We start from the raw sequence: 23,672 nt of genomic DNA, 5'->3' as shown, positions 1-23,672 counted from the left end.
TGCGCCTCACCGGCCCCCTCCTACCACCTCCCTCCCTCCCTCTGCCCTCCCCAGCAGCACCCCACTCAGCCCAGCCCTCTCACCATGGCTTCCATGCGTGCGCGGCGCTCCTCCTCCTCTTTCCTCCTCCGCATGGTCTCCAGGTCCTGCCGGGCCTCCGAGAAGGCCTGCAGGAAGGTGTCAAAGATTCCAAAGAATTCGTCCGGCTGCATCTTGCTGTCCTGCTCCCCGAAGTGCATCAGAGCCTTGGAGAACTGTCAGGGGGAGAAGGGGTGGTGAGAGTCTCTCCCAAGCACGGTGGGCTCAGCCCACGTGGTAAGCTGGGTTCCCGCCAGAGCGGAGCCCAGCCCAAGGCTGGGGACGTTTTGACACAGAGGAGCAGGGCTACAGAGTGGGGAGACACCCTCTATCATCAGGGCAGGGACAAGGCCGAAGGAAAAGCCTGAGGCTGACACCATGGGGTGGTGGGGGATCCAGGCTGGCTGACACCTGCCCAGAGCCACCACTGGGTCTCTTATGGTGTAGGTATGAGATCAGGAGCTGCAGATCTTGGGAAGTACCTCCTAAGGTCACAAATTGCCTGGTCAGAACTCAAAAGGACCTCAGAGATCATAGAGTTACTGGGCTAATTTAACCCCTTTGTGTCCCAGTTTCCTCATGTATAAAATGGGGACAATAGAACCTACTTCATAATGTTGTGAGGGGGAGGCGAGTTAATAGGTATAAAGCATTAACTGTAATTATATGTATCAGGCACTAATTCTGACATTTATTGACAGCTACCATCTCTAATTCAAACCAGAGTATGCTCCATGGGCCAGCATGGGCATCTCAGGCCCATCCCAGACCTCCTGAGTGAGGGCCCACTATTAACAGGACCCTTCATAGATAGGGTCCATGTGGATGTTAGTGTGAGAAGCCAGGAAGAGGCATAGCAACTATGATCAAAGCTGAGCTCTGGAGTTAGGATTCTAACCCAGCTCTGTGCATTACCACTGGGAAACCTTGGACAAGTTCCTTAACCTCTCTGGATGTCAGTGTACATGTTTGTCTGATGGGCTAATGACCTTTCCACAAGCCCATACGGTAGGTCATGAGACAAATCATGTAAAACAAGATGGCATCCATACCTGCTGAATGGATCATCTTTGCAACAAAGATGCTATTGCTTTTCTTATAGGAGTGAGGAAATTATTTTTCCTGAAAACTCTGGACTCTGGGTTTGTCCCTTCTGCGCCATGGGTGGTATGAATGGGTAAGAAGTGGGGGTGGGGTGGGAGTCAGACTGGGACTTGGGGCACACTTACCTTGTCCCTGGCCTCATTGAGCTGGTCTTCCAGCTCTGAGAAACTAAAGCTGGAGACCGTGATGAAGTCACTCATGACTGGGACAAACTTGTCATTTGGTTCCCGTGCCTGACGCTTCTGATATTCTAGCTCCTGAAGAGGGAGAGTGAAGTGCCGGTTAGATAAGTGCCAGCATAAAAGTCAAGAATTCTGGGGGTCACCACATCTCCCATCCTTCTTCCAATCACGGGACCACTGGGTCCTGCCTTTGGAAGAGGGAACACCCCGAGTCTCACAATTCTAAGGGTGGCAAAGGTTGTGAGAGTTCTCCCTCACGCACTACTGCCATCTTTCTCTAGATCCTTGCTACCCAATGTGGTCTGGGACTAGTAGCACCATCACCTGAGAAATTTGAAGAAATGCAGACTCTCAGGCTCTACCCTAGACCTATGGAATCAGAATCTGAATTTTAACAAGACTCTCAGATGATGCATGTGCAGATTCAAGTATGAGATGTGTTTCTAAATCTCCTAGCTGATGTGAATGCTGCTGGTTATGGGCCACGCTCTGAGTAGCACTATCAAGGGCTATGAATTGGAAATCGCCCCCTGTCCCCACCATAGCAGCAATGAAAAGTTCTTTCTCATTCTCTAAGCTCATTCTCCCCTTATCTGCCTACTACCCCTTCCCCCAGTAAAGATAGGGTCTCCAGTTCCCAAATGTGGAAGACATAGGACTGGGGACATTGCCATATGGGGCCAGCCTTGCCTAGGGCCAGAGATGATATCATCTGAGAAGCCATCAGAGCATGAATGGTGATGATTAGACACCTGAGTCTCCAGAAAAGAATGCAGGCCCTGCGTCCTCTACTGGCCCAGGGAGAAGAGACAGAAGGCAGGAACTTCTGGGGACAGCTGTGCCTGGTGTCACACTATGTGCTACTGTCCCTAATTGGCTTCCCAGGGATACAGATACTCTTTCACATCCACTTGAATCAGACTTAAGCAAGTGCCCACTTATGGTTCTTTCTACTCCACTGCCCAACAGACATGCTGGGCGTGATATGGCTAGTCTGATGTCCCTCTTTGAGAGTCTAAATTTAAGTCATCCAGTCACCCAGTCATCCTTTCCTGAGGGCTAGCTCTTTTGCTGCCTATTACTTGATCAAATGATGGACCCCCCCCAGGCAGTAGACCCCCAGACAGTAGGCTCTGATGCATTTCGTGTCCCAAAGTTCCTGCCTGGGAACGGGCACAAGGTACAGCCTCCGGCACAGACACAGGCAGCAGGTGCAGATCTGCCTCTGAAAACACCCCCTCAAACCCAGGCAGGCATAGATGATGTACTTACCACCTCAACCGCTCTGAGGCCCCTCCTGAGGTTACCCACCTCCTTCTCCAACTCTGCCAGGCTGTAGGGAGACACAGGAAGGAAGAAGGGCTGAGGATAGGTCAGAGAGATAGCAGTGCAAAGCATGATGGCTTTGGAATCAGTAGACCCATGCCCCAGGCCCTGCTTTGGCCACTAACATGTGGCCCTGACAAACCACCTCCCCTCTGTGCTCTGCCTGTGCTTCTAGAAAATAACAGTGGTCAAAACTTATGTTCTAAAGATCCTTCCAGATCAGAAACGCTATGCTGAAATTAGAAGGTTTCCAACACATGGCCTCTGGCTTGAATTATTTTTAATACCACCAGCTAATACTTATAAGCTCTTAACATGGTATCTTACATGCAGTAAGCATTTGATGCATATTAGTCATTTTTCACTGCATTTCTGCTTCTGTTGAGATGCTCCTGTCAGTCTATGGCTGTTCAGGTCTGACTTCTTGCCTATATCAGATAACATTGGTGCCACATCCATATCCCCTTGAACCATCCATTTGTAGTGTACAATCCTGACTTCCAATGATGTGAGTGCTTTCTCTGGGGACCGGAGCTCCCTCTGCCTATACATGTGGCCAGAGTTATGATCTGCCCAGAGACCATCAGCCAGTGACTGACAGGAGATGGGGTATAATATCCTAGCTCCCTCACCATTTGGGGTGGGATAAGTAGAATAAGTATCCTATCCTGTCTCCTAGACTTCTCTGGAGGGATTAAGCTCCAATTGCCCCAGGGGTAACTGGCTTAATAATACTTCCATTATTGGTATTCATCCCATCCCAGGCTCACTTCCCCACTGTGTTTCTAGGAGCATCTCTGAAATAAGGATTTGAGAGCAAGTAGCCAGTCTTCATTTGGTTCTCCTAAAAGCAGACCCTGAGACACTGCCCATTCCTAGTCAGCCCAGAGCAGCAATGAAAGGAAATTTAGATAAGAGTGTTGTGATCACAGGGAGAAAGAAGCCTTGGAAGGGCCCCTCACTTGACTTTGGCAGCTTCTGGAAGATGCTGTAGCTCTGAGGGCATGTTCAGGATGTCCGGGAAGTGCTTCTCCAGGATCATGATCAGGTAATGGAGCAGAGAGATGTTTCTGTGGATAAAAGATCAGGGGTAAAGGAATGAGCGCCAGGAGGAAACTAGATGGGGCGGGGGTGGGGGGGGGTGGGGGGTGGGGCGGGGGGAGGTCAGGGACAAAAGGCAAGGAATTTGGGTTGGAAATGGGAGGAGGAGGTGGAGAAAGGCCAAAGTGGTGAGATGGAAGAAAAGGAAGCAGATAGAGTCCCACCTGTCAATGCTGGACTTGGTGTCTGCAATCTTGTTGAGGCTGGCCACCCGGAACCCATAGGCACCCCCACGCTGCCCTTTGTTCATGAAGTTGCCAATGGCCAGGACGACCTCTAGCATCCGCATTAGACGCTTGCTGCGGATCAGCTCCCGGGAGGCCAACAGGATGGCTGGGAGAGGAGGGATAGGTCAGAGTCCTGCAGAGACTGGGCAGTCCCCTTGAACCACAGGATGATGCCACCACAAAGTCCAGTCTTCAACTCTCAGAGGGGCAGAGGCTATACCCATACCGCAACAGATTACTCCCCACCTGCCCACTTCCAAGGGAAGCAGGTAAACTTGCCAAAAGCGGCTTCAACAAATAGCCCATTCTCAGAATGTGCTAAATCTTAATATATTTAAGACTATCTTTTCTTGTATATGTTTAAAGAGTAGTAATATATTCTTTCTATGGATACACACAAGAATATAATACTTTTACTTTTTTAAACTTAGTGATTAAACTTTTAAATTTCAGCATTTTACATATTATGGGACTGTTTCTGCCTCTTTTGAAATGCTGGAGGTTTTTTTGGGGTGGGGGGGAATCCTTGTCAAATTATAACATGTCACCAATAATATTCCCATATTTTTGTTCTATATGCTTTGTAGTTGGTGGTGTCTTTGATTTAATAGTTTACTTAACATCTTGTTGAATATCATTTGAAATTTTTTCCAACTTTTAGGCATTTTAACAATTTCTCCCCAATTCCTTAAAAGATACATTTCCTAGAAATACAAACTAAGGTTAACAGTAACCAAAACTTCAGTATTTCATTCCAATGTGGATGCTCTAGCCCACCCTCAGCTATTATGCACTTATAGCAGATCTGCAAAACTGGGATACGAATCCTACACTGAAATGTTGGCTACTAGTTATGGAATATGCTTTTTGATTATTAAGTGTGGTGATAGGAACACCAAACCATCACATGATCTTCAGCTTATGCCAAACTGAACATTCCTAAAGATGCTGCTATGGAGATAAAATGAGAACCATCTGACTAAAAGTCTGCAGAAATCCTCAAAAGCAGTTAAAAATAAGTAATTGTAAAAAAGAAGCTGTGGAGATTCCCCAGGACCTCCCAGCTTGTACCCACTTCAGCTTCCTTCCAGGACACTTTCTGTGTCCTGGACACCACCTGGGCCTGCTCCTGCTTCAGGCCTAGCCATCACACCAGGGCAACCCTAGTATAGAGCACCCTGGGATCCTCAGCCCATATCAGCCAAAGTCACCAGACACACATAGCCTACACAAGGAATGACCATAAGACCATTCCTTCAAGTTTAAGAGAAGTATCTTTTCTGCCTATTCATAGAAATAAAGACTGAAAGTCAAGCAAAATGGGGAGACAGAGGAATATGCTCCAAACAAAACAAAACAACTCAGAAAAAGAACCAAATGAAATGGAGATAAGCAATATGCCTGATGAAGCATTTAAGGTAATGATCATAAAGTTGCTCACCAGACTGGAATGAAGAGTGGAAGTACTCAGTAAGAACGTCAACAAAGAGAAAATATGAAAAAAATCAGAGTTGAAGAATATATCTACACTAGTGGGAATAAACATATTAGCAGGTGAAGAGGAACAGAACAACAATTTGGAATACGGGGTAATGGAAAACACCCAAGCTGAACAGCAAAAAGAAAAAGCTTTTAAATGAGGACAGGTTAAGGGATCTTTTGCATAGCATAAAGTGAACAAATGTTCATATATAGGGGTCTCAGAAAGAGAGAAAAGGAGTGCACAAAACTTACTTGAAGAAATAATAGTTGAAAACTTCCCTAATCTGGAGAAGGAAACAGACATCCAGGTTCAGGAAGCACAGAGAGTTCCAACTAAGATGAACCCATGGAGGTCTACACCATAACATATAATAACTAAAATGTCAAAAATTAAAGATAGAGAATTTTAAAAGCCCCAAGAAAGAAGGAAAATTACATACATGGGAACCCCCCGCCATAAGACTGTCGGATGATTTTTTAGCAGCAACTTTGCAGGCCAGAAGAGAATGGCAGGATATATTCAAAGTGCTGAAAGGAAAAAATCTACAACTAAGAATACTTTACCCAGCAAGACTGTCACTCAGGATTGAGGGAGAGATAAGAGTTTCCCAGGCAAACAAAAGGTAAAAGAGTTCATCACCACTAAACCATTCTTAGAAGAAATGTTAAAGGGACTTCTTTAAGTAGAAAAGAAAAGGCTTTAATTAGAAGTAAAAGAAAAAATTTATGACTAAAAGATGTAAAATATGACACCATATACATAAAATGTGGAGGGTGGAGCAAAAAAAGTTCTTTTAGAATGTGTTCAAACTTAAGTGAACATTAATTTAATATAGAAATCCGTATACTTAGGATGTTATATATGAACCCCATAGTAACTATAAACCCAAAACCTTTAACAGATACACAAAAAATAAAGATAAAGCCAAGCATAACACTAAAGAAAGTCACCGATCACAAGGAATGAGAGCAATAGAAGAAAGAAACAGAGAAAAACTACAAAAACAACCAGAAAACAATGAACAAAATGGCAATAAGTACATACCTATCAATAATTACTTTAAATGCTAATGGTCTAAATGCTCCAATCAAAAGACATAGAGTGGCATGATGGATTTAAAAAATAAAGGCTCATCTATATGCTACCTATAAAAGATTCACTTTAGACCTTAAGACACGTACAGACTAAAAGTGAAAAGATTAAAAAAAAAAAAAGATAGTCCATGCAAATAGAAGGAAAAAAAAACAGGGTAGCAATACTTAGACGAAATGACCTTAAAAAACAGACTGCAACAAGAGACAAAGGCATTACATAATGATAAAGGGATCCAACAAGATGATATAACAATTGCAAATATCTATGTACCCAACATTGGATCACCTAAACACACATAGCAAATATCAACAGACATAAGGGGGAGAAATTGATAGTAATACAATAATAGCAAGGGACTTTAACATCCCACTTACATCAATGAATAGACAAGTGAGGCAGAAAATCAATAAGGAAACAGTATCTTTCAATGATACATCATAAATATTGACATATATACAGAATATTCTATCCAAAAACAACAGAATACACTTTACAAGTGCACATGATACAGTGCAAAAGTCTCCAGGATAGAACACATGTTAGGCCACAAAACAGTCTCAAACTCAGGAAGACTGAAATCATACCATGCATCTTTTATGAACACAATGGTATGAAACTAGAAATCAATCACAAGGAAAAAAACTGGAAAAAACATAAACATGTGGAGGCCAACAACATGTACCAAACAGCCAGTAGATCAATACAAAATGAGATGACATTAAAAAAATAGAAACAAGTGAAAATGAAAACACAATCATCCAAAATCTTTGGGACTCAGCAAAAGCAGTCCAAAGAGGGAAATTTATAGCAATACAGGTCTACCTCAAGAAATAAGAAAAATCTCAATCTAACATTATACCTAAAGAACTAGTGGGGGAAAAAAGCCAAAGGTGAATAGAAGGAAGAAATTGAAAGAGTAGAAATAAATGAAATCGAGCCTAAAAGAAACAATGGAAAAAATCAATGAAATCAAGAGCTGGTTATTTGAAAAGATAGACAATAAGCCTTTAGCCATATTCATCAAGAAAAAAAAAAGGAGGCAAAAGTGAATAAAATCAGAAAGGAAAGAGAAGAGACAACAGTCGCTACAGAAATATGAAGGCATATGAGACTACTATGAAAAACTATGTGCCAACAAAAATGGACAACCTAAAATAAATGGATAAATCCCTAGAAACATACAATCTTCCAAAACTGAATCAGAAAGAAATAGAAAATACAAACAGACCAACTACTACTAATAAAACTCCATAATAAATAATCCAAAAACTCCTCAACAAACAAAAGCCCAGGAGCAGATAGATTTACAGGTGAATTCTACTAACCATTTAAAAAAAGGGTTAATACCTATTCTCAAGTTACTTCATAAAGTAGAATAGGGAGGAAAGCTTCCAAATGCATTCTATGAAGACAGAATTATTCTGATACCAAAACCAAAGACACTACAGAACAAACAACCCAAAACCTACAGGCCAATACCCCTGATGAACATAGACGCAAAACTGCTCAACAAAATATTAGCAAACTGTGATGATTTTTTTAATGTATCATCATTGAATGCAATCAAGTGGGATTCATTTCAGGGATGCAAGGATGGTTCAATATTTGCAAATCAACATGATACCTCACATCAGCAAGAGAAAGGATAAAAATCATAGGATCATTTCAATAGATGCAGAAAAAGCATTTGACAAAATTCAACATCTGTTCTTGATAAAACTGTCAACCAAGTAGATTTAGAGGAAACATGCCTGAACACAATAAATATCATATGAAAACCCCACAACTATCATCATACTCAGTGGTGAAAAACAAAGTTTTTCCTTTAAGATCATGAACAGACAAGGATGTCCACTCTCAACACTTTTATTCAACATAGTAGTGGACGTCCTAATCACTGCAATCAGACAAGAAAGAAGAGGTATCCAAATTGATAAGGAAGAAGTTAAACTGTCACTACTTGCAGATGACATGACACTATACAGAGAAACCCTAAAGACTACAATAAAATTCTATTAGAGTAAATGAATTCAGTAAAGGCTCAGGATACAAAATACACAGAAGTTGGTTGCTTTTCTATACACTAACAATGAAGCAGAAAGAGAAATTAAGAAAATAAGTCCATTTATAATTGTACCAAAAAGAATAAAATACCGAGGAATAAACTTAATAAACTCTGAAAATTATAAAACACTGATGAAAGAAACTGAAAATAAAATCAATGGGAAGATATTCCACACTCAAGGATTAGAAGAATTAAAATTATTAAAATTTCCATACTACCCAAAGCAATATACAGATTGCCCCTATGAAAATACCATCAGCATTTTTCACAGAACTAGAATGAATAACCCTAAAATTTGAATGGAACCACAAAAGACCCCAAATAGCCAAAACAATCTTGAGAAGAACATAGATGGAAATATCAGATCCCCAGATTTCAAAATATACTCTAAAACTGTAGTAATCAATGGTACTGGCACATAGTTTATAGATGGCCATTATAGATGCCATTAATAGATGACCATTATATAGTCAATTAATCAATGACAAAGGAGGCAAGAATTTACAATGGGGAGAAGAAAGTTTCTTCAATAAATGGTTCTGGAAAAGCTGGATGACTTCCTTACACCATACACAAAAATAAACTCAAAATGGATTAAAGACCTAAATATGAGACCTGAAACCATAAAACTCCTAGAAGAAAACATGGGCAGTAATCTCTTTGACACTGACCTTAGCAACATTTTTCTATACATATATCTCCTCAAGCCAGGGAAACAAAAGCAAAAATAAACTATTGGGACAACACCAAAATAAAAAGCTTTTGCACAGCAAAAGAAACCAATAAAACAACTGGGCAACCTACTGAATGGGAGAAGATATTTGCAAACGATCTGATAAGGGGTTAATATCCAAAATACATAAAGAACTTATATAACTCAACACCAACAAAACCCAAACAATCCAATTTAAAAATGGGCAGAGGAGCTGACTAGACATTTTTCCAAAGAAGACATACAGATAGCCAACAGACACATGAAAAACATGCTTAACATCACTGATCATCAGGGAAATGCAAATCAAAACCACAGTGAGGGATAACCTCACACCTCTCAGAGTGGGTAGAATCAAAAACACAAGAGATAGCAGTTGATGAGGAGCTGGAAAAAAAAAAAAGGAACTCTTGTGCACTGTTGGTAGAATGGAAATTGGTGCAGCCACTGCGAAAAACAGTATGGAGGTCCTTCAAAAACTAAAAATAGAAACACATGATCCAATAATTCCACTGCTGTGTATTTACCCAAAGAAAATGAAACATGAATTCAAAAAGATATCTGCGCCCCTATGTTTACTGCAACATTATTTACAACGGCCAAGATATGGAAGCAACCTGTTTCCACTGATGGATGAATGGATAAAGAAGATATGGTTGTGCAAAAGCTTTTTATTTTGGTGTAGTCCCAAGGTTTATTTTTGCTTTTGATCCCCTTGTCCAAGGAGATCTATGCAGAAAAATGTTGCTAAGATTGATGTGAAAGACATTACTCCCTAAGTTTTCTTCTAGGACTTTTATGGTGTCAGGTTTCACATTTAAGTCTTTAATATATTTTGAGTTTATTTTTGTGTATGGTGTAAGAAAGTGGCTAAGTTTCATTCTTTTGCATGTAGCTGTCCAGTTTTTCCAGCACCATTTGTTGAAGAGATTATCTTTTCCCCATTGTATAATCTTGCCCCCTTGTGTAGGTTAATTGACCATACAAGTATAGATTTATTTCTGGGCTCTCTATTCTGTTCCATTGATCTACGTGTCTGTTTATGTGTCAGTACCATACAACAAAGGAAAAAAAGAGACCAAAAAAAAAAAAAACAAAACCTCTTAAATATAAAGAACAAAAGGTGGGTGGGGGAATGGGTGAAATAGGTGAAGGGGATTAATAGTATACTTATTATAATGAGCATTATGAATGTACATAATTATAGAATTATTGAATCCCTATATTGTACACCTAAAACTTAATACTGTATGTTAATTATACTGGAATTTAAAAAATAAAAATATATACAATTGTGAATCTTAAGTATATACACTTGTACACCTTAAATATATACAATTTTTGTTAATCATACCTCAATAAAGCTGGGGAAAATTCTCAAAACACCAACAAAGAAGGAAGATACACACAATGGAATATTATTCAGCCATAAAAAAGAATGAGATCTTAGCATTTGTGACAACATGGATGGACCTAAAGGTATTACGCTAAGTGAAATAAGTTAGAGAAAGACAAATACCATGTGATTTTACTTATATGTAGAATCTAAAAAATACACAAAAACCAGACACAGACCCATAAATACAGAGAACTGATGGCTGCCAGAAGGGAGAAGGGTAAGGGGTTAGGCAAAGTGGGTGAAGGGAAATGGTAGATACAGTCTTCCTGTAATGGAATAAACCATGGAGATAAAATGTACAGCATAGTGTATATAGCCAATGGTATAATAGCATTACACAGTGTAGCTACACTTGTCCAACCTCTATTGTACATCTGAAACTAATGTACCGTGTGTCAACTATATGTGCACACACATCATGAAATTAGCAACAAAAGTATAACTTTAAATTGAAAAAAAAGCTATAAAAGTGAATACTAAGGTTTGTCAGTAGCTTCTACCTTTGAACATGTTCATATTCTATGACCTAATAGCAGCATTACTCTTGATGGATATTAGAGTGGTTTCTAGTTTTTTTTTTAATTCTTAACAAATAGATTGGTTAAACAAATTATGATATTCATACAATGGAATAAAGTGCAGCACTGAAAATGAATAACTCACTGCTACATGTAACAACAGAGTAACTTACAACCACAATGCTGAGCAAAAGAGACCAGCATAAAATTATTCACATTATATTATACCATCCACCTAAAGTTAAGAAAGATAAAACCTTTAGAGAAGACAGCGTAATGGTTGCAGGGGGTAATGTTTGGGAGGGCGACATGAGGGAGGGCTGTTTGGGGCTGGCAACATTCCATTTCTCAATATGGATGTTGATTTCACAGGTTACTTCATTTTATGATAATTCATCAAGTCGGACTCTTATGATTTGTGTACTTTTCTGTATCCATATTTGAATAAAAAGTTTACTTTAAAAAACTACTTATAAAAGTTTTTAGCAATTTATATTGGTTGGGATAGTTTTCCTAGGGCTGATACACTATTTGAGAAATTTGCAAAGGAATTCTAAAAATGCTAAAATGTTGGCAAAACAGAAATTGACAAGAGTTCAAAGAAAATCAGTGTAAATGAGGAAACATCCATTGCAATGCAGACATTTTAGATATATTCATAAGAATAATATATTCATGACTATATTCATAAGAATGTTTACATTTGAAACCATATTCATCTTGACTATATTCAGTAAATGTATTCAAAATGAGAATCGGTAACTTTGGTATATTCAGCAATGAACATATTCATAAGAATACATTCAAGAAAAGTATGTTTCATGAATATATTCATAGAAGAATTGGTAAATCTGTCAAATTTGGTGAATTGGCTTTTGGCAAACTGACCCAGAGGCCTTGTTGGGAAGTGGTGGGTAGGGTGTCAATAGCTCATCACCAGCTGGGATTGGCCAAATCTTAGCTTTTCCAGGAATACTTCCTAGAACTGGAAGGAAAAATATGAACCCCAACTCCTGCACAATCCTCTTGTCTCCACTCCTAGTGAAGCCACTGACCTGATTCTGTAAGCTACAACTTCAGCCACCTCTTCCCAACTCTCAGGGAAGAGACCTCCAGACCATTCTAGAATAGCAGCCATTGCTATCGCAGAGCGATTATTATTACCTTTGCCAGCAGGTTTTGCCATCCAAAACATGTCTTACTCAGCTTGGCTTAATATTAAAGGGAGACTCTCCTGAGCATTCAGTGACTAACTCTTAGGAGTGGGCTCTGAGATTATCTGAGATTAACCGTACCCAGCGGCTAAATTACTCTGGTTCCACAAGTCCAAACGGTAATTGCTCACATTTGCGCCACTGACCCAAGACACACAAATGGTTGAGCATAGGTCTTGGACTGATTCCCTTATCTGTGCCTCATGCCCCAAAGGCAGTCTGCAGCAGGACAAAGAAGGCAGTCTGAAGGTAAGGATTTACTCATCACCAGGGCAGGAGGGACTGCCAGACCTTAGACCTACAGAATCACTGCTGATCTCAATCCTTCTCCCTCAGAATGATTATTTATGATTACAGCCAGCCTGCAGTTCTCTTGTGTGTGTGAATGCACACGTGTGTGTGTGTATGGTAGGGGGCAGATTGCAGAAGGTCTATGCCTCTAGCTCTGTCACACCCACCTACCCCCACCCCCAAACATTCCTGACGCAGCTCCAGGAAAGGCCATTCTCTGGACTCGGCATCATCAGGGGAATGCTTGCCAGCCTTGGTGTCCAGCAGAGGGGGCCCGTGCTCTCTCTGCTCTGCCCCAGCCTGCCCGTCCCCCACCCCCCCCCCCCTCAGCATCCTGGACTCAGGCTCTCCTGTTCCACTCTGCTGTCCTGTCCTTCCCCCAGGTAGGCCTCACAGCCTCACCTGCTTCTCCACTGGTGGGTCTGCATGGGCCATCCTGACTTTTTCCCCAAACTCTCTGCCCCTCCCCGTCCCCCCCCCCCGCCCCAATCCTCTGCCATTGTCTGTGAAGTACTACCCGACAAGAGTGAAGATGAATTCTGAAGAACATCTGTGTTCCAATCCTGGCTCCACCACTCACAGGTAACATGGCCTCAGGCAGCATGTCCCCATTTTAGACATGAGAGAATGAATGCACCCATAGTGATTGTGAGGACCAATGAAGCCATCCACGAGGAATGTTTCATGCGGTGCTTGCTACATGGTTCCCATTGAATTACAAAGTGCCCATCTGGAAAAGGCCTGTGTAGGGGGGATTCCCTAACCTAGAAAACCTAGATGCCTCCAAGGATTACCCAACCAGTTTCCTACTTTTCTGAACAGGGCACGCTTAAAATAATGTGCCAGAGGTCTTCTATGAACCTAGTAGCTCTCGAGGAGGGTAAAGACTGATGAGCTCAATACATGCCAGGCCCTGTTCTAGGTGCTTGCTATTATCGTCTGGTCAGCATTTCTGGCCCAGCTGGCACAGATATCAACAGATCCCTCACCTTGGAGAGTTTGCAGGCTAAGGCACAGGAAATGTGTCACATGTCTGGCACATGTGCTAATATACACAAGTGCATATATTTACAGTAACCGTAGTTTTAAGTTTTGTCCTTGGCTTTGGGTTTTTTTGGTGGGGGGAAGGGGCAGATTGAAAATGAGGTTTTCCTCAGTCCCAGTTCACGGATTCCTGCCCATTGGCCCTCCCAGATGCCTCTCCACTCTAGGCCTCCCTATGCCCTCAAACATACCTTCCACTTTGGGTTTGGCCTCAGCCAGACGCTCCTGGAACTTCTTTTTGAAGAACAGGGCCTGTAGTCGCTGCTGGTAGTGGTCAATCCTGTGGATGGGGCGAGCCACATCGTGAGGCAGCCCCTCCAGCTCCAGGAGCTAGATCCAGACCCTCTTTTGCCTGTGCACTCCCAGCGCCCCCCCTCCATGCCCATTGCCCTGACCTGCTCATTTCATAGAGGAAGCGGTCAGCCCGGGCCATCCGCTCGATCTCATGCTTGTGCTCCTCGAGGAGGTCAATGTCGCTCTTCTCTGGGATGAACTTGAGGAGCTGCAAAGAGCAGATGGAGGTCACACAGGAAACTGCTGAGAAACTGATATGAGGGTGCTATACGTGGATGCCCATACACTGCCCAGGCTCAAGATGGGAAGGGGTCCTTAAAAGAGAGAGGCATCTTCATATGGTAGGTTTACGCTTCATCTGCCCACAGGGGACCACAGGACACCCAGCTCTAGACTTTTCTTTTTTCACTTTTTAAAACTGAAATGTAATTTATATAGAGTAAAGTACACTATTCTTAAGTGCACAGCTCAATGATTTTTTTCTTTTAAACCCAAGTTTATTGAGGTATAATTTACATAAAATGCATCTATCTTAAATGTTCAGTTCAATGAATTTTGACAAAACCACCCACTGAACTGCCATCTAGATTAAGAGACAGAAGATTTCCATCCCCCAGAAAGTTCTTTCGTATCACTTCAGTAAGCCACACCTCCACCTTATAGCCTCTCAACTGAATTCTATCACCTTCGATTACATTTACCTAGTCTTGAACTTCGTATAAATGGACTCATGCTATGTGTTTTCTTTGGTGTCTGGCTTCATTTGCATAACACAATGTCTGAGACTCATCCATGCTGTAAGTATTGGTAGTTTGCTTTTTATACGTGTTGAACAGTATTCTATTGTAGGAATATACCACAGTATATTTATGCAATTTCTCATTGATGGACAGTTGGATTGTAGACAGCTTGGGGGTTTCATGAATAAAAGTGTTATAAATATTCTTGCATCTATCTCGTAGAGTCAATGTTTGCACTCATTTCTCTGCATCTAGCCACAGGATTGCTGGGCAGTAGGATAGATTTAGCCTTTGCATGGACTGCCAACTTGTTCCCCAAATTATTGTAGCCAGTGGGAATCCCAGTCGCTTCACATCCTTGTCAACATTTGGCATTGTCAGTATCTTTTCAATTTTAGCTATTCCAGTAGGGGGGTGTGGTGCTGCCTCACTGTGGTTTACTGTATTTCTTGGTTGCCTACAACTGTTGAGCCACTCGGAAATTCTCTTTCATTGAAGTACCTGTTCAAGTCTTCTGCTCATTTTCAAGTGGAGCTATTTGTCATTTTCTCACTGATCAGTAGAGTTCTTTATTCTGAATATGAGATCTTTGCTAGATGTCCATAAAGCAAATGTCTTCTAAGGTCTGGCTTGTCTTTTCCCTCTAGCAATGGTGCCTTTTGATGAACAGAGTTCTTCATTCTAATGAGGTCCAACTGATGGTGGTTTTGTTTGGTGCTTTCTAGGTTTCTTTTGAAGGATCCAATAAATTGAGGTAGAAGAGATTTGGGGAAGATATGACTATAGGTCACTCTGACTTTGTCTTGGGCCCAGGGGGGGATCATACCTCATATCTCCTTTCAGGGCCTCAATCCGCTAGAAAAGATGCTGCCTTTCCTGGCCTCCCCTCAGAAAGGCTGGTCTAGGGAGTGTCTATAAACCTCCCCCCAGTCCTCCGTCCTCCAGCATGATTTCCCCTTTAACTAAAAGTCTTGGCCTCTCTGGGGGCTGTCAGGAAGGGGTGCAGCTGCCCCCTAGTTTCAGCTCCCATCCCCTCCCCACTAGAGGCCTCACCTGCTCCAGCATGTCCTTTGCGAGGTCCTCCTGCTCATCCATCTTCAAGATGGCCTGCCGGATCTCTTCGTTAGATAGCTTCAGCCTGAAGGGAAACCCTGCCCCTTGAGAAGCCTGGCCAGGCCCCTCTGCTCAGGGCAGACCCCAGCCCTTCTCCTCTCCTGCTCTCTCTCCCTCATGTCAACATGGGAGTATATTCCACAGTGCTCCCTCTTTACCACCTTTGCAAAGCCTTCTCTAACTAAACTGATATGGTTCACTCTATAAACTCAATAATGATATGTTTTAGTCAAAGCATAGACTTGAGTCTTGCTTCAGTGTCTGTCATAAGTGATAGGGACATTTGGGAGTAAAAGGGCCATCTTTAGTGTAGACAGAGAGACAGGAAAAAAAGGTTTCTGATCCTTCTCCTTCCTAAAATATCTAGTGCATCTCCATGGGAGGATGGGAATATCAGCAGGCCACAAAGGGGGCTGTTTCCTGCTTCCTTCAGTGTCGGAAGACAGAAGAGCCCTCAGTCTTCTGACAGCGCCTCAGCTCCCACACAGCTGCTCCCATACGTCTTGCTGTCTGGGTGATGGACAAGCCACCCCCCTCCACACACACACACACACACACACACACACACACACACACTCACACACAGCCCTTCCCTATCCTTCCAGATGCATACCATTGGGAATCCTGGGGATAGAGAACTCTCCTCCACCATCAAGAGGGAGAAACTGAGGCCTGGGGTCTATGAGAAGAAAGGGGGATGGATGCCCTAGAGATGGCTGGGGCAGGGCTAAGAATACTATGGGAGGCAGTGGCCTCTGACCCTGGCTCAGGCAGGAGGCCCCGCACAGAAGCTGTGCTGTTAGTGCAGATACTGCCTTGTTTGTTCTGTAGCCACGGGAAATGCTTGGGGGCTGAGATCATGCTGCTCTGTGGCCTAAGCCTAGCGGGGCCCTCCATGGGCTTAGAGCAACTCTGCTGCCAGATGCTGACCAGGGACAGTTTCCTGTCTTCAGAGCCCCACACTGCTGCAGAACATGAGCTCCCAAAGGCTCCCTAGAACCCTCCCAGGAAGGGTTCTAGATCAGTGGTCCCCTACCATTCCCAGGGGACTGTGGGGGGCAAGGGGAGCACAGAGACTGCTGTCACACCATTCCTCTGTCGCTCCTGTCCCCCAGGCATTCAGTTCCACTGTCGGCTTTTGCTCTAGCCCTCTCAAGGTCCTGCCTCCTGGGGTCTCATCCCTCCCACCAAGGGCTGAACAGGCTATGCAAGCACATACTTAGAGAGAAGGATGATGCAGTTCTGTGCCCGCCGGCCGTCAATGACCGACAACTCTTTGACCTTGCGGGAGGCCAGGTAGATGTCCTCTGTGGAGCCCAGCTCTTTCTGAAACCGACAAGCCAAGTAGAAAGGTTGAGGTATGTATGTTCCCCAATCCTTGCCTTGCCCACCCCCGGGAACCACTCCCACACCAACCAGGGGATACTCCTGGTGTGAAGGGAAGAAAAACAGGGAAAGAAAAAGACAGGAGAGAGAGACAAGGGTAGTTAATAATCAAGTAGACTGGGACTTTACCATGGGTTAGAATGGGTTGGGGGCAATGAAGACCCCCCTCCTTTTTAGAGATTGCCCTCTCTGGCAAACTAGAGCCCAGACGGACCCCTAAGGCTTTGGGCAATGTGATATGATCCACAGCATCGCAGAGAATCAGCCCTACTCTACCACCCCACCCAGACAGTTTCCCCAAGCTTATGATGAGAAGCTGGTTCCAAGTTCCCATCAGGCCACAGTTCCTAGACTCCTGAAGACTTCAAGCACAGCCCAGTGTGCCCAGAGTAGAGGATGTTTCGAGTTCAGAGGTGGGGAAACTGAGGCAGAATCCCATGAAGAATTCTCTTCACTGGAGTTCCAGCAGGCAGACTCCCCCCAAAACAGATTCCCTTCCTTCTCTTGGGCCCTTGGTGAGGTAGACAGGAAACTAGTTCTTATTCTGGGAGGTTGTTCCAAGCACATGCTTCATGTTGTATAATTCCAAGGGCCCCCACTCACATCTTTATCTTTGTGAATTGTGGCTTTGGGATTGTACAGTGCCCAGCCTGTGCAGTCTTCAAAATAGCCTCGCCTTGGGCCAGGTGGGTGATACAATAGACCTGGAAGTTTTCTCCTTACTACAGTAGACATTCACCTCCATTGCTGGTAGGAGTCTGCTTGAATTATTTCCCTCCCCTACATTTCTGCTTTCTCTTTGGGGGCCCTTTCCCATGTTTCCCTGTTGGGATGGGTAATAAAGGTAGAAGGTAGAATGAATAAGCCCTCTGTTTGGGCCAGTACAGGCCAGCAGCCCAGGACAGTGGTTAGAAGTTAGAGTGTCCAGAGCCCCAAGAGTGACTCACCTGCTGAGGATTAGTTATCAGCTCCTAGGCAGGTAGCAGCCACAGCCAACAGAGAATTAAACATGCACAATGTTAGCCAAGAGGTTCAGGGACCCAGGGACAGTAGGAGAGACATGGGAACCCCTCAGCATCCACTCTGTCCTCCCACTCCCAAGGCGACCCATATGGCTGGAGATAGAGACTGGCAAATAGCTGTGGACAGGAGGTGATTCTAGCAGACATGCACTCACAGAGAAGCCACAAAGTGGGGAGCAGGTCTCCTGCCTGCCCTGGGCCCAGTGGGACCACCACTCCCTAGTTGGGGCAGGCCAGGCTCCCAAGCTCCCCAACCCAGGCCTTGGCTGCTATTTTTTCCTCTCCTCTGCTGGGACATTGCCCAGAGGGCAGAAAGCATTCCTCCACTGCTGGATGACTTCATCTTTCTAAACAGGAGAGGACATACAACCAGAAGGGGCCAGAAACATGTGAAAGTTGCATTCATTGAGGCAGAAGAAAGCAGGTGTCCCTGAATTTTGCCTCTTGCCCTTTGTCTGTCTTTTGATCTCTAAGGGAGCTAAGGGGACACGGCCCACACCCGGTTCTCCCTTACTGACCCTGATGGAGTTTAAGTCACTAATTCAGGACCTGCATAAGACACAGAGGGAAGACCCCACAGCTCATAGGACCTCCTTCCCCAACAAGCCCATGCATCCTGGACCCCAAGACAGGGAAAGGAGGCCACTAGGGACCAGGGCCATGCATCCTCTGGGATCTCTCCAGCTCTGCTGCTGTGAATTGACCCCAAGTCTGGGCAACCACCAAGTGACAATTCACCCCAAGTCTGGGCAACCTCTGGGTGAGGTCAGTCCTGAAATAGGGGACTCAGAGAAGAAACAGAAGACAACTCTTCTCCAGTCACCAAACTGGGAGGCCCCAGATGCAGGTTGTTTCTAATTCCCATAGTCTCTCTCTCCCCACTGGTCCCCATCCTAGCCTGACCTCAGGGGCCCTGGAAACCGGATGGGCCAGGATGGAATCCTGGACACCAGGAAGACTCTCCAATTAGGGGGAGTTGTGTGATTGACCATGCCTGATACACCCCTTGCACATGCTCCCTCTGTTCCACTCAGGAGCACCAATCCACAAGTGCTCAGAAGAACCCCTTCCCCCTCCTGCTAAGCCACAGCTGCTGCCTGAGGCCATGCCAGCCTGATATGGGCAGGGGCTAAAAATTCTGCCTGGAATTAGGGTAAAGAATCAGATGCCTTGAGCACTTACATTTAAATTAAATAACAACTATCTGGTTTTTCCAGAACCCCAAGTCAAGGCCAGAGCCCCACCCCTACTCCATCCCTTTGGCTAGGCCCTTAAGAGGAGTCTTGTGTGCGCTCAGGAAGGGTTGTCCACAGGTCTGAACTTGGCAGAAAGCACTGGGGAGCCCGGCCACAACATCCAGCTGCTCCCCAGGGCCCAGGAGGGCACAGATCCCACTCGCTGGCACCTGGGGTGTCCTCAGGGCTGGCACCCTGGGCTCAGCAGAGGAGACAGGAGAAAGTGGCACAGCACAGAGAGGCAACAACCTTCGAAGGGAGGCCAGAGAGGACACACTCTAAAGCCTTGAGGCTGGGAATACCCAAACTGGGCTTGGGGGAAGGGCCCCCAGATGTGCCAGCTACAGTGCAGATTCCTGGGCCCAGACACACCTCCTGACTCACATTCCTGTGAGGACGAGGTCTGAGAACTGGCACTGCCTCAGGGATGCTCTGCATTCATCCACCCTCCCACCCTCTTACTGCTGCTAGAAGAGCAGGCTGACTGACCAGCCATCTGTAAGCAGTGTCTGCAGGGCTCCTCTAGCCCTGCCCAGACCCACCCTAACCCCCTAATGTGACCTGGAGAAGCTCCATCTTCCTTGAAACACTGACACCCATGGCTAACTGACTTGTGGGGGTGGGTGTTGGAAGACTACAGTGGAGAAAATGATTTGAAAGTTATCATGCCTGCTACGTAGGGTGTCTAGATCCTGGGGCCAAAGAAAGAACAGGGGTCAAAAGTGGTCAGGGCCTGTGACTCCATCTCCAGTGCTCCAAGATGAAAGAGAGAAACGGACAAAATACGATTCCAGCACTTGATGTGTAAATACGCACAACTGTGTGTCAGAACTGTAATACAATGGGATGTTTCTCCCTGCTGGACTTCACACCTCTAATTCGGATCCATGTCCCCCAGCAAAGAATGGTACCTAATCAGGAGTAAAATCATTCAGTATTCATGAGAGGAAGGGAGGGAGAGAGGAGGGGTCGAGAGTTGGGTTCAAGGGGCATAGGTGAAGTCAAGGCTGGAAGGCTAGACCCAAGCAGCTGAGGGGGCAGGGCAGGGTCTTACCTGGTGCCTCTGATAAGCTGAAAACATTTTTTCAAAGTCCTCTAGATCCAGAATCCGAAATACCCGCATGTCATCAACCTCATTCCATACGGTGCCAGGGACACGTTCCTAAGATTCAGCACAGGGAGAAGACCCAGTGGTTCACTCAACTCCTTCATTATGAAGAGGTCCAATGTCTTCCTAACCCTCCCTGTTCCCAGCTGCACAAAATACAATAGCCAGGCTTTCAGGCCTTCAGAAGGGGGTTGATTCATCTTCCCCCAAATCTTAAATACTCTGCTCCAAAGCAGAGGCCAGAGCCAACCCGCTCGTCCTCCTTTTCTTGTGGGACCACATGTATGTTCCAGAAATCAAACGGAGTGGAGTGATGGGTGGGCAAATATGAAAGAGGGTATGAAACTCTTTCCAGAAAAACCAAACTAAACCAGTGTTCTCAGGACACACTCCCTAAAGGTCAGTGTCGGCTGGAGTCACTGGATGGAATAGTGCCCACACATATTTGAGATCCTCAAATCCTCAGTGCCCACTATATTTCTCGTAACTGAGATGGTCATTTTCTCTCCCAGGGGTCTTCTTCCCACTTTCCCAGATTCCCAGGAAGTGGACAAATGCCAAAGCCTGAGACATCCTGGCCCCTATAGCGACTGTTCAGGCCAGCAAGACTCTGCCACAACTTCCTGTTGGTCAGACCCAGGAAAGTGGTCTATCCCTCATAGTTGGAATGCGTCCAAGGGTTAACATTCCAAGGTCTCTCCACCTAGGAAATGTCCCACTTCTGTGTAGAACCCTGGCATTGAATCCCTTCCCTGGGGGGAGGCCCCATCAGCCAAGATGAGAGGACCCCAGTGGTCTCATAGCACCTTGACAATGGCTCAGAGAGCAGAGAGCACAGCCCCTCCCAGGGTGCTCTGACTCTGTCCTCCCAGGGATCTTCGCCTCATCCCGAGCTTTGCTGTCCTTTAAAATGGAATCTCCCACCTTCCTCTGCCTGGAAGGCAGCTGGGGAACCTTTCTAAGGCCACTGCTGCCTCCTCCCTCCATCTCCCCCTCAGCAAGGCTTAGAGAGAGAAACATACCTTTCACTCACTTTTATTTTCTTAAACTCTGGAAAGGGGAGGCTAGGCCAGAGCAGGGGGGTGGGGACATTCCTGTGGCCTTCCTAAGGCCAGGGACCCTCTTGTGGAATGCCGGGCTGGGAAGCTCGGAGCAGCAAGGGATACAGGCAACTGGCCAAACCCAACACAGACACATTCTTTTCATGGCAGAAACAACCACTGCGTGTGTGTGTGTGTGTGTGTGTGTGTGTGTGTGTACACGTGTGCATGCACAGGAGTATGCGTGGGGTAAGGGAAGGGGACTAGGGAAAGGAGCCAAGCCCCCAGAATGGGGTAGATGGGAGGCAGAGAGAAGATGGGAGGGGAAATTGAACCAAGAAAGCAAGGAAGGGAAACCTCTAACTGGTTCCCCATCTGAATCTAGGCCTGGAGTAGAGGTGGGTGGGCTCCATGGGAAAGCCCACACAGGTAAAACATGCCATTGATCTTTATTCCTGGTGAGGCCATGGCAAGAAGAACCAGCTGGAGTGAGAGAGCTGGATGGTCAACCCAGGAAAGAGCTTCCCCTAAGAGAACAGGCTAAGCACCCAGCTCTCCCACCTTTCTTGCCACATGCCATCCCATCTCCATATGCAGCTCATCATGGAGGGGTAGCTGAGCTCTGGAGCCAGACAGAGGTCCCTCAATTCCTAGTATTCTCTACATGCTGCATTTTACCAAGTCGCCCTGATGTGCCCACTGTATAGAATAATGCCTGGCTTTAATTTTTGCATCACTGTGGCCAAGACCTCATCATTTCCAGTCTAGGTTCCTGGGGCTTCTGGCCTTCTAGAGACATCCTTTATATGCCAGGGAAATCTTTCTCCAAAACACTTTTCAGGGTGTTTCTCTCACTGAGCATCTGGGGTCAGACAGACCAAGCCAGCTTGCACTCCCAGCCTCACCACTATGCAGGAGTGTTGGAAAGTAGAGGGGTACTATTCTCTTTTTATTTCACATAAAAGGAAGCACAGTCTCAATGATGCTTGCTGACTGAGTTGAAGTAAGGATTAAGTGAGATAACACACTTAAAGCATGCATGGTAGTGCCACTCATAACCTAAGATTATTTTTATTATTATGAATTTCTATGTGTCAGTCACTGTTCCAAGTACTTTATATATCAATTGATCCTCATAACAGTCCTTTGATATAGATGTCATAATTACTCCCATTTTACAGATTAGGAACCTGAAGCCAAAATGATGAAATAACTCCTGGTCACATGATTAAAAGCTTGGAACTGGGATAATAGGTTCACAGATACTGTTCAATGCCCCTCCAGTCACCCCTGCTGAGAAATGTTGACAACTCCTGCAAATCCTTTCTATTCCTTATTCCATCAGACTTGTACTTTCAAGTCTAGGAATAAAACTCTGGACTACTTGGGGCCCCTGAGGAATTTATATAGACTTTATTATTATTGGACCCCAGAGAAAATCCTAAGTGCAAAGCTCTACTTGATGAAAATGCTGCAAAAATATCAGTTGCCTTGTCTGTCTTCCTTAATGGCTGAGGGGCCTAATCAACTTTTCATTACCTTTTTAAAATCTTATAATTATCTTATTTATAAGATATTTATAATCTTATAAAATCTTATTTAAAATCTTAAAATTATACCAAAAGGGAACCTACGGAATGGGAAAAGATATTTGCAAATGATACATTCAATAAAGGGTTAATATGTAAAATATATAAAGAACCTATACAACTCAACACCAAAAAACTCCACAAGTAATACAACTAAAAAATGGGCAGAGGACCTGAATGGACATTTTTCCAAAGAAGACCTGTAGATGGTCAACAGACACATGGAAAGATGCTCAAACCCACTGATCATCATGGAAACACAAATCAAAACTACAATGAGATATCACCTCACACCTGTCAGAATGG

At 44.5% G+C, this 23,672-nt stretch overlaps 1 protein-coding gene across 6 annotated transcripts in view; it reads right to left on the bottom strand.

Annotated features, from left to right (window-relative positions):
* The window catches only part of DAAM2 (dishevelled associated activator of morphogenesis 2), a 119,019-nt gene that overhangs the window by 3,085 nt on the left and 92,262 nt on the right, over positions 1-23,672 (bottom strand). For 5 of the 6 annotated variants that reach the window (XM_058733818.1, XM_058733817.1, XM_058733819.1 and 2 more), the window contains 11 exons: positions 20,684-20,791; positions 18,320-18,343; positions 17,206-17,312; positions 15,927-16,011; positions 14,235-14,341; positions 14,031-14,119; positions 3,956-4,124; positions 3,653-3,760; positions 2,637-2,697; positions 1,308-1,439; positions 84-254 (listed from right to left, as the gene is read on the bottom strand). In XM_058733818.1, coding sequence (XP_058589801.1) covers positions 84-254; positions 1,308-1,439; positions 2,637-2,697; positions 3,653-3,760; positions 3,956-4,124; positions 14,031-14,119; positions 14,235-14,341; positions 15,927-16,011; positions 17,206-17,312; positions 18,320-18,343; positions 20,684-20,791 — 1,161 coding nt within the window. The remainder of the gene's footprint in view (positions 1-83; positions 255-1,307; positions 1,440-2,636; positions 2,698-3,652; positions 3,761-3,955; positions 4,125-14,030; positions 14,120-14,234; positions 14,342-15,926; positions 16,012-17,205; positions 17,313-18,319; positions 18,344-20,683; positions 20,792-23,672) is intronic. The other variant, XM_058733822.1, reaches the window with a different exon arrangement.

This window comes from Neofelis nebulosa, chromosome 6, assembly GCF_028018385.1.
Source record: "Neofelis nebulosa isolate mNeoNeb1 chromosome 6, mNeoNeb1.pri, whole genome shotgun sequence".
Lineage (NCBI taxonomy): Eukaryota > Metazoa > Chordata > Mammalia > Carnivora > Felidae > Neofelis > Neofelis nebulosa.
The sequence above is the reverse complement of the archived record's forward strand: the minus strand, read 5'-3'. Positions and strand labels throughout refer to the sequence as shown.